Source organism: Diabrotica undecimpunctata, chromosome 1 (genome assembly GCF_040954645.1).
Source record: "Diabrotica undecimpunctata isolate CICGRU chromosome 1, icDiaUnde3, whole genome shotgun sequence".
Lineage (NCBI taxonomy): Eukaryota > Metazoa > Arthropoda > Insecta > Coleoptera > Chrysomelidae > Diabrotica > Diabrotica undecimpunctata.
Window position 1 is genome coordinate 11,620,537 of NC_092803.1, and position 12,005 is coordinate 11,632,541.

General features: G+C 35.5%; 1 protein-coding gene across 4 annotated transcripts in view; it reads left to right on the forward strand.

The window, feature by feature from the left end:
- The window catches only part of LOC140444668 (protein Fe65 homolog), a 110,231-nt gene that overhangs the window by 62,925 nt on the left and 35,301 nt on the right, over positions 1-12,005 (forward strand). For all 4 annotated transcript variants that reach the window (XM_072536444.1, XM_072536430.1, XM_072536438.1 and 1 more), the window contains one exon: positions 5,922-6,183. In XM_072536444.1, coding sequence (XP_072392545.1) covers positions 5,922-6,183 — 262 coding nt within the window. The remainder of the gene's footprint in view (positions 1-5,921; positions 6,184-12,005) is intronic.

Consider the following 12,005-nt stretch of genomic DNA (forward strand, 5'->3'; position numbering starts at 1 on the left):
TTTTCATAAAGTATTCAATCAAAGACATGGATATGAACCGTAAATTTTGAATTATATTACAACAAAGTCAGTAGAAATACGACAATTTCTATATTTCTATATTTTAAGGACCACTTACTCGTCTTCGTCATTTAGTCTTACGGTGATAAGAGCTGCAGTAAAATTTATAAAATATATTAGCTCCTTTTGTTAAGTGGCTTGTAAAGTAACGATATTATATATTTATTGCTCTATTTTATCAATTTTTTCTCCCCCACTGTTTCCATGCCATTTCCCACTATTATTTGTTACATAAAGTCTTTCATTTTTGCCAATTAATTTTTTTCAATCGGTAAGCTTTATACAAAACATTTGTTTTTTCATTCTGAAAATCTGGCAACGTCGTACGCAGTGAAAACTCTTCTAAATAAAAACTCGTTTGTGACTTAGGGTATTTAACATAAGCCAACCCTTGTTTATTTACTATTCAATTTTGTTGACATCTGAGGAAATGTACCTAATATCTGCAACATAATTATTTCTTGCTTTAGTAATGGTAGGTAGGTTTTGGATTAAAGGACGAAGTTTTAAATAAATTATTATTTTTACTGAAGTGAGTAACTAGTATTATCTATTTATTAAGCTTTAATGGTGTTAAATTTCGAGGGATCTAACTGAATTACATAGTTTACAGTGGAAATTAAATACAACAGACAACGTTTAATAATTATAATTTATTTTTTTACACTATGCTCGGACTATCAGTAATTTGTTTACTTTTGAACTAAAATTAAATTAGATAAATGTTCAAAGGGACCTCCACCTGCACTAGTACATGCATAGATACGACGGATCCAATTGTTAGTAATGCCATAGTTAAGTAGTAGATAACTACATAAGAAGCGAAACATTAGCGAGAAACTACTTCATAAACATCAGTTTGCCTACTAGACTGGCAAATCCACTATAAATGCTTTGAATTCGCTAGTCGAAAGAATTGAAAATACAATAGTGGCAAAAGAAATAGCCCTGCGTAGCAGCTAGCAAAATTGCACTTTCATTGACATGGAGGAAGCATTCGATATTACCTCATTTGAATCCATAAAAAGAGCACTAGTAAAGAGGAGCATTGAAGTCTCACTAATACAGTGGATTCAGTTAATGCGAAAAACGAGAATCATCACTGCTGGTATTGGAGGAGAATCTGTGACTATGACAGCGGTAAAGGGGTGCCCTCAAGGGGGAGTATTATCGCCTCTGCTGTGGTCTTTGGTTGTGGATGACCTTCTCACTAAGTTGCATGATTCTGGTTTTATAACCCAAGGTTACGCAGATGACCTAGTGGTTACAATTAGGGGCAAGCATGACCAGACTATATCTAGTCTCATGCAAACTGCTCTTAACGAAATTAAAAGTTGGTGCTCGAAAGAGGGCTTAAGTGTCAACCCCAGTAAAACGACTTTGATACCTTTCACAAGGAGACGTAAATACAATTTACAGGCTCCAACTATGAATGGCATCACATTAGACTATTCCAAGGAAGTAAAATATCTGGGGTAACCCTAGATCAAAAACTCACCTGGAATAGTCATATTGAAAAAATTTTATCCAGAGCTTTGGTGGCAAGTTGGACCTGCCGCAAGACGTTTGGAAAAACTTGGGGCCTACAACCGAAAATGACTCTCTGGTCATATAAAACAATAATTAGGCCCATGGTCACATACGCATCATTCGTATGGCGGCCAAAAACACAACACACAACAGCTAACGCCAAGCTGCAAAAAATAGAAGAAATTCCATTGGATTCTAAGAACGTGCCGACAGATGCTATGCCAGTCAAATTCGACTTTGAAACACCCTTTGAAGTGGTCATAAAAAACCACCAAATGAGTGAAGAAATTGAACCAAAAGTGGAAGAAGGTTCACTCGTATGGTATACGGATGGATCTAAGATAGATGAAAGGGCAGGAGTGGGAGTTACTGGGCCCAATTTTAGGCTATCTAAATCTCTTGGAAACGCCCCAACTATCTTCCAGGCAGAAATACATGCTATAGACATAAGTGCCCAAGAATGTCTCAACCGAGACACCCGTAGGGCAAAAGTCTTTATTTTATCAGACAGCCAAGCCTCCTTAAAGGCTCTAAAGTCATTTACATATGAGTCAAAGTTGGTTTGGGACTGTAAACAATCTCTCAAGAAGCTGGCGGAACGCAGCAATAGAACTGTGATGTTGGTGCCAGGTCACAAGGGAATTGCAGGGAATGAGGAAGCTGACAGCCTCGCAAAAGAAGGAGCTAAAACCCCATTCCAACTAAAATCATATTGGTCTAACATACCAGGACAAAGGCAAGCAAAAAGGCTCATAAAAGTGTCGCCTACTGCAACAAACCGCCTTCTCGAAATGATTAAAAAATATATCAAAATGGTCACTGGCCTTCTCACTAGTCACTGCCCTCTGAGATATCATCTCAAGAAGATGGGCAAATCAGATAGTGAGAACTGTCGTTTCTGTCACAATGAAAAAGAAAAGGCAGAACATATACTATGCAACTGCGTAGCACTGTTCTGCAAACGACTAAAATTCCTAGGAGAGGTCAGTCTGGCGTCCTCTGACATAGGAAACAAGTCTAACTAGATTAAGGTATGCACAAAAGATCTCTATAGGTCGAAGTGCGGCGAGGCCGCATGGCCTTAACGACCTCACATAATCTAATCTAATGCCATAGTTAACTAAATTATGTCGGATAATTTCTGCAGCATCAAAAATTCGTTCCCGTAATTCAGCTCTGTTTTGATATCATCTCGGTTATCATAAACTAACGATTTTAGATATCTCCAAAAATTAAAATCCAGTACATTGCATTGAGGACTTCGTGGTGGCCACAGAATGGGTCAATTCCTATCAATCCAACGACGAGGATAAGTGGTATCATGAAGATTTTTTAACAACTCAGATAAAATGTGCTGGTGCCCCGTCGTGAAGAAACCATATTTCACGGCGTGCTTGCACTTCTTCAAAAAGTACCGCAAAACATTTTGCAATAAATTAGAGTAGACCTCTTCATTTAGTGTTCTGGGTAATTTATATGGCCCCATTAAACGATTGTTAATTATTCCAGCCCTTAAATTTATGCTCAATTTTTATTGAAAATTTGTCCTACGTATTAAATAAGGATTCCGTCATCCCATATGTGGCAATTATGAAAATTATACATACAGTTTCTCGTGAAACATGCTTCATCTGCACATAACACTTTAGATAGAAATTCAGGTTCTCTGACGAGTTTATCTTACCACTACTAAATGTTAATCTTCGAGGAAAATCACCTTGGTGTAAATGTTGTACTCTCTGATAGTGGTATGGTTGTAGAAGTTGTTCTCGAAATGTTCCATGAACAACGTTTTCCGACATTCCAACCATTTTAGCCACCGTTCGTGTACTTATATTTGGATTATTCTCTTTCTAATAATTTTTGAGAAACATTCACAAAAATTCGAGCATTAGGAGTTCGCTTTTCGGTATACCGGTGCACATAAATTTGGACAGCAAAATTACTGTTACACTGCGCTTCTCCATAAATAACCAACATATTATGGTACTCACGAATCGAAAAAATTTTTGCGGTTACACTAAACACGATTATTCCAAAATACCTTTTTAGTAAAGTTTTGACTTACTATGTTTAGATTTTCGTACTGCACGTAGTTGGCAGACTTCTTTTTGCATACCAAAATGTATTTTCGTTTTTTTGGTCAAACGGTTGAATTTAGACAAAATGTTATAAGACTTTTTTGCTCTACCTATACCTTTAAAGGAACACACTATTTACGGGGACACCCTATATATACTTATATCTTGGAAGGACGCAATTTTCCCGCAACTAAATAAAAAATTGGCAGAAAAACGACAGTTACGCAAAACTTTGTTAAGTCTTGTTAGCCACCTACTAAAGACCTTTCTCAAAGTAATTTACAAGATTTACAAAAAGTGTGATGAACATCTATCACGCACACAGTTTGAATTCCGTGACGCTTTTGATGCACGAGAAGCCCGATTTACCACTGAGGTTTTCAAATATGCAAAGATGTTAACTGTGTTTTATACATATGCTTTATAGACTACCAAGAGGTATTCGAAAGTATGGCAAATTGATGTCAATAATGGAAGAAGTTAGTATAAATGATAAAAACGTCAGTATTATTTAAAACATAATATGGCTGTAATCAAACTGCGAATATAAAGATAGATAACCAGTTGTCGAATCTCGTATCAGTACAACGCGGAATATGACAGGAATGCTTATTGTCCCCTCTCCACTCCGTTCGGCTCGCGGAGATAAGAATACGGCCGAGGTCAGAAGACCCTGCCTGTCGTAAGATGCGACTAATGGGTAGGAATCGAGAAGTGGAGAGCCGTCGGTTGAGGTGTCGGGTTTGTAGAAACGCACTCGGACGTTTAGGCGTCACGGTCACCGGTCTACACTCCTAGTATCCGAGACGAGACTCTCGGGTACCACTCTACTCTCATTCCAAGAGAACCAGGCGAGGTTGAACGAGCTGGGCCCGTACACACCTCTTTTGGCCTTACACCACCAATCGTAGTGTCGGTGTCCCGGCACGTACCCGCCTGGAGATTTAAGAGTGGTAGAGGGGAGATCCTCGGCGGCGACCTGTCTACGTGCGAGGTGGAAATTCCTCTGCCTGCGTCACCTGTCCGCCTGTGGGAGGGGATCACGGATAGGTGAGGTAATCGCAACACAGGTACTACGGGGGAGGTGGAGCCTTGTGGCACGCCACGTACACGAGGCACGACACATGCCTGGTGTACGTGGTGTGCCACCTTCATTTTGGTGTCGGACTCGTAGGGGCAGTGGTATCACTAATGGTCGTATGCCGAAAGGTAGGAAGACCGGGGTCCTGCCAAGTTTTATATTTGGAGGGCACAAAGCTTTTGCAATGTCCCCTCTCCACTCTTATATACCAATACTCAGCACAGAATGGAGAAATACTCAATAACGGCGTATATGAGGACAATACAGTCATATTTGCAGATGGTATGGGAGGATTACAAACATTAATAACGCTCATGACAGAACTAAATTAACTATAAGAACTAGACTTGAACATAAAAAAATCGAATATATTATTATCATTATACTAAATACTCAGCTATTGGTAAACAGTCATCAAGTTGAAAGAGTCGAGAGCTATATATATCTGGATACCACTGGATACCAATATAAATAGCGGAAGGGAGCATTCTGACCATTTTTAAATGTCGAAACCTATGTTTAGCAACAAAATATGGTAGCACTTACATGGTGCATAATTCCGCTTATACTATACGAAACTTAAAAAACCTATTTATAATAAAGAGTGCATTTTAGAAATGATTTATATTTAAAAGCATCTTAAACCGGTATGTTAGATAAGATATTCAGGATTGTTAAGTTAAAAATTGGAAAAACATTGTTTACATAAATACTTTGAGAAACCCCTACATTATGTATATAAACAGTAACTCTTAATGTGACGAAGATATTTTGGATTTTGCCGAATAGCCACGTCCCTATCCCTATACCTCAATAAATCCGAATCAGTTCCGAGTGGTGACTCACGCTCTTATCTTCTATAACTAGTTATATATTCTGCAGAAGAGGGTAAAAATTCCCGGTAAAAATAATAAATTGTATTAAAATGCCACAAGAAAATAGCTTCAAAACAACTCTTTCCTAAATGGCTGTTCCAAGCAAATTTATCTTTTTTCTTTTACCAACTTTAATAATCGAACCATTGATAATTATTAAGTAAAATGGATTCTTCTTTTGGTTTGATTTAATACGGTGAAATATAATGATTCTACCCCTTAAATTTATATATAATGACATAACTACATACAAATCTTAAGTATATACCACGATTCTAATGTACTTTCTTTCAGAAAATGGCCTCTTAAGCTATGAAAACCCGAACTACCGTCTAGGTCCTTCGAACCGCTTGGACGATGCCCTAAACTCGAACACCGAGAGCCTATACGAAGATATTTACCAAGAGCTAGACGACATCTGCAACATGGGTCACGGAGTCAAAGGCTCCGTCACCACAAACGCCAGTAGAAAAGCTTACGCCGCTTTAGATATTACTTCCATGGGGGTCGACATTAACAAGGGACCTCTGACTCAAAATTACGTGGACAATAGAAGGTAAGCACTGCTTTCGTGTATGTATCTGCGAAGTTTTTTTCGATTTATAAATGTGGTGTCTCGTCCTATAAATTACTTTTAAAATTCATGTTATCCACTGATACTAATGGCTTTTTTATAGTCTGATGCATCTATGTCATTAGTTATTTTTATTTATTTTTTACAGTCATTACTTTCTCGTTACTGGTCCATTTTATACATGTTTTTATTTAAAAGAAACATTATTTTAGTTCTAGAATGAATTTAAAGCGACTGATAATAATAAAAATAAACGATAATTACAGATTTTCCAATTGATATGCATTCATATACTTGATAATAATTATTCTTTGTGCTGTCCCACTTAAAAAAGTATTTTTCTACGAGGGTGACTCAAAATGTAACTTGATCTACTAATTGTACGAGGTGCAAATCAAATACTGCGTTTACTAATAAGAATATTATATTCTTATTAGTAATAGTAGTAGATATATGTTATATAGCTGTAACAACGGACGTATTCACGATACAATTTAGCAAATTAAAATTTGGTCAACACAAATTATCCGAATTGGAATTATATTAAAATCAAAATCATGTTCGAGTCTAATCTAAAATAGCTCGCAAAGAAGTTAATTTTATAGTGGTTTAATAACTTAAGAAAAGTAATTAAGTATAAAAGTGAAAGTGATTTATATACTGAATATTGGAATCGTGAGTAGATAAAATATACTTTTTTCATCTATTTGGATTTATATATTTAAGTAAACAACTGCAATCAGTTATAAGTATTATCCAATTTACATGAACTGGTATCACAACGAAAGCTGTAAAACAGCACCGGTTTTAGTCGGATTTTAAAATCCATTTAAAAGATCTCATCTTCCAATCAGCTACCACAAAATGCATCATACTCAAAAGCAGTTAGTCAACCACGTAGTATATTAATTCCAAGCAGAGATCAAGCTATTTTGTTTAACACTCTAGAGAATTGTACAATTAATGACTATCTTGAAGGATTGAGTCAGCATATAGAACCGAAAAATATAATTTTCGCATCCCGTATATCAAACGGTAGAATATGCATATATCTATCATCCAAAAACCTAGTAGATAAATTCATAGCAGAAACAAAGAAAATAATAGTAAATGGAAAGATACTAGAAGCGAGAAGATTAATAACTCCATCAGTCCGCTTAATTCTGTCCAATGTATGTCCAAGCATACCTTCTAACATAATAATGGACGAATTAATAAAACTAGGTTTAAATCCTCTCTCAGACATATCATATCTACGGATAGGAGCAACCAATCCTGCCTTTAGTCATATTCCAAGCTTCCGAAGACAAATTTTCGTTTCACCTTTTCCAGACAACTTTGTACTACCTGAATCTTTTATTATCGAGTTGGAACAAACATCATACCGCATATTTATAGCCCAAAACGAAAATTGTTTCAAATGCAAATTAACTGGACACCAGGCAGCTAATTGTCCAAATATTTCACCTTCTAACCATCCTCACAATGATAGTGCAATGCAAACAGAAATAAGACAAAATTCATCAATAAATCATACTCAACAAGATAATCTACAAAATACTCCCGCAATCTCAAATACCACTCCCTCCACACTTACTACGTCTTCTCAAACCACATTACAAAGAGTAGCAATCCCAAATTTATCAATAAACCAAACCCAACAGTGCTCACTACAAAATACCCTGAGTCATCCTCTAATACCCAAAAACATAAATCAACCTTACCCGAAACAAGTCAACACTTACCTCCAAATAAAAATACACATTTGAATTCTTACGAACCCCAAGTAACTTCGAACAAAGCAACCGGAAAAAGAACCCTAGAAGATGCAATCACGCCACCCTCCGAAGAAAACTTTGAAAAACCTAAGCTTCAATTAAAGAAAAAAACCAAAACTGATGACAAAAACTTAAGAAATGATATATTAAATCTCCAAACATTATTGGAACCAGTTAGAGAATATGTAGAAAGGGAAAAGCAATTGTTAAGCTTCGATCAAGTAGTGGATCTATTCGAAAATATACAAGGATCAAAAGACATAATCAGCGTAACAAAATTGTACTCAGAAGACTCTTATGTAGTTATAAAGTTTCTAACGGAATTACATTCATACTACATCGACAAAAGAATGAAAACCATAAGCACCAAATTAATACGAAAACTTGGCAAACACATAGGTTTACTCTCTACAGTAAAAACTTCATTATCGGAAGAAGATTCCGACTCATCGGTAAATAATTCCTCTAAAGAATAATAATATCACTGTTGACTTCATGTCTATTCCATCACAAGTCTTAGGAAAAAACATGAATATTAAAAAACACAATAAGTTATCTTAAAGACTCAGAACTAATAACCCTTGTGGTTGCAGCGTAAATAAAAAAAAAAATTATCCGAATTCTAAGTTCTTTAGATGTATCAGCGGCGTTTTATGACGACATCTTAAAAGTATTCTGATCTATTAAATTATTAATTTATTACTTTATTAAATTATTGCTTTAATTTATTTTTAATATACGGGCAACCACGTTCTTCCAATTTTTCCTGGCCACATATCCCCTCATTTGAGCCCAATTTGCTTCAATTATATCCAACCATAAATCAACAGTGTATTGAGGATATCTACCACGATGCTCCCGATTCTGCTTTGACCATATCGTCTGTAAATGAAATGAATTTCTCTCGTAGTCAGCTCTGCTTGACGAATGTTGGATCAGTCATCGTTGGACTGCGTTTAACAAAGCAGCTTAACACCATGGATAATGTTCTCGAGGCATTTGGAATTCATATCTTCATGATAGTCCCCTATTTTCTTCGATATATAAACAATGCGCCATTTTGCAGAAAACCATTGTGGCTATCAATATGCGCGACAATTAGGACACTGACCCTTACCTGCCAGTTCTATCGACAAGCCTTTAACAAATACTTGCCAAGCATTTGTTACTGTTTTCTATTACCAAATTTTGCCAACTGTGTGTCCGGCGTTAACTTAAATCTCGTCTAAGTAATAAATATTTCTTTTTGCCGCTCGATATTCCCGAATTGATTATAGATAATCATCGTCATGATATTATTATCTCCTTATCTGTTAAAATGGAATTCCGACATCGTTTTATATATCGAAAGTTAAGATCTTATTCATAGCATTTTAGGAAAAGTATTGATTTCGTTAATTCACTTAATAACAATTTTGTTGAGTTGAGTCCCATTTTTTAAGACAAACGAATGTACAGTTCTGTGGAGAATATTTTTTTGAGTTTCATTCAACTTAATAGATTTTCGTCCACATTTATTTGTATTTAGACATGTTTCCTTGTTGATAGTAGCGGTTAGCTGATTATCGTGTCTATGAGAAGGTAAAGACCTAAAATGTGGGCATAGCAACTGTGTTATAAAAGACAATAAAACACCAGAAGAATGCAGAACGAGCGAGCTAATCTTATTATTTAAAGGAGGCAACAAGAAACAACCAGAAAACTACAGAAGTATCAATTTGCTAAATACTACCCTGAAACTTACAACAAAAATTTAGCAAGAACGGATAAATCAGCTCATAAACTTAGCAGATGAGTAACAAGGTTTCCGTATGGGAAGGTCGTGTAAGGATGTAATATTCGTCATAAAACCGATTACAGAGAAAGCATTAGAATACAATAGACTCCCATTCCTATTTTATTGACTTGAAGAAGCCATTTGACAGAGTGAACGTTAAAGATCTAATACATCCCTTGTATAATAAAGAGATCCCGCTGCATATTATAAAAACAATTACAGGCAATGGAATAAGACAGGAGGATTCATTAATCTATTCACTATTCAATCTAATTATGTATGGAGCCATAAAGAGCAAGGAAGAGGATATAGAAAATGGAACTATGAAATTAAAATTCTCTGTTACACAGACGATGCAATATTGATAGCCCAAAATGAAGATAGCCTTCAAAGAGGAGTTCATTGATTTAGTATAAGAGCAAAAGAATTTAACATGACGATTTCAACTCAGAAAACTAGAACAATAGTAACCAGTAAAGAACAAATAATATGTAAACTACAAGTCGATGGAGTTAGCATTCAACAAGTAATGGAAATAAAGAAGGTAGGGATTATAAAACTAGCCCCAACTTAAATGAAAATTCTCTATAATCCCAGTGTTGACTTCTTAGGAGATGTTTCCTAACGAGTAAGTTATGTGGTAGTTGGTATTTTCCAATCTCGTTATTTATGAAGAAAAGAACTAAAATCAACGTTTTTAACTTTAATGGGTACAAAAAGTTGACTTAAGGCATAAAAAGCCTTATCTGGTAAAGAATTTGTCGTAAATTATTGTGATCTTTATTAAATAAGGATAACTAAATAGTTTTCGAAATCAATTATATGAATACAAATGCTTAGAAAAAATATATATTCTCAATATATTTAAAATATACAAAATATACTCTCCAGGAAACAGTTAGGAAATATGACAAAAAAATTATTTGAGATTTTAAAATGAATATTACAAAATGGCTGCATATAAGTATATTAAATTTTAGACTTACCGGGTCAATTAGGGAACAACACCAATCAAATATCAAAATACCGATTCTTCTCACATTAATTAAACAAAAATCTTAACTCTCTTTTAACTTAAACTAATTTCCTTAATAACTTAAAATATGTTATTATGAGATTCCCTGAGTACTCTATTGTTCAATCTGATTATGGGTGGAATAATAAAAAAAAAAGTAAGAACTAAAAAAGGATACCAAATGGGAGAAAAACAACTTAAAATAATCTGCTGTGCAACATGTGCTGTTATTCGGAGTACATTAATTAATTTTTCTTTGATAAAAGAGTGCAGATGTTGTATCAAAGCCACCGAAGGCATGCAAAAATAAAATTTGAGTGGAATATATTTTTTGGGAAATTTTTCCTTTTCCTGGTTTAAGCAAATACACCTTTAATCACGTATATAGAGCTGTTAAAAGAATAAGAAGATCTGTGTCATCGCAGGCCAGTAATACGGTATCAAATGCTGGTGAAAACCTTATTGAATGCGTATCTTCCGTTGCTTGTAGGACCATGAAATTCTTAGCTTCAACATTCTAATGAGGCGGTTCTTGTTCGCATAATTCCCCAGGAATTTATCTTGTGACACAGTTGGAATCATTGTCTCGTCAGAAAGTGTGTCTAATACTGTCGAAGCAATTATTAGTGATATTCGGGACCTCTCCCCATATCTAGTACTATGGTTTGCTACATCTTCAGGATATCTGTCGAATACGAGTATGGTATTGGATTTATATTGCAAACAGATGAAAATTGTTCTCCGCGATGCCAAATGACCCTTTTTATGATGACTTTTGCTGATGATCTTCAGCTTGATACAATTTTTTCATGCAGGAATTGTGGTACTGTGCATCGACTGCTGCTTGATAACCAACAATGGCGAATGCTCCTCAGAAATCAAGCGTAGACTACCAATGACCCGAACTCCAACAGCTAAACTGATTGAAATATGGAAATATGGAACAATAACAAGGAATACTAAGCTCAGGTTGGTTAATGCTCTTATTTTTCCCATTGCTACATACGCAACTGAAACATGGACTCTCAGAAAAATCGATAGGAATAAGATCGAAGCCTTCGAAATGTGGGTCTATAGAAGAATTCTACGCGTGTCCTGGACAGGACATAGAACCAACCTGTGAAAAAGACAGGCTGTTAAAAAAAGTAAACCAAGCATACCTAATTTACTTCGGCCATATTGGTAGAAGGCCGAAGACCAAGAGGAAGATCTCCAACACGATGAGCAAACCAAA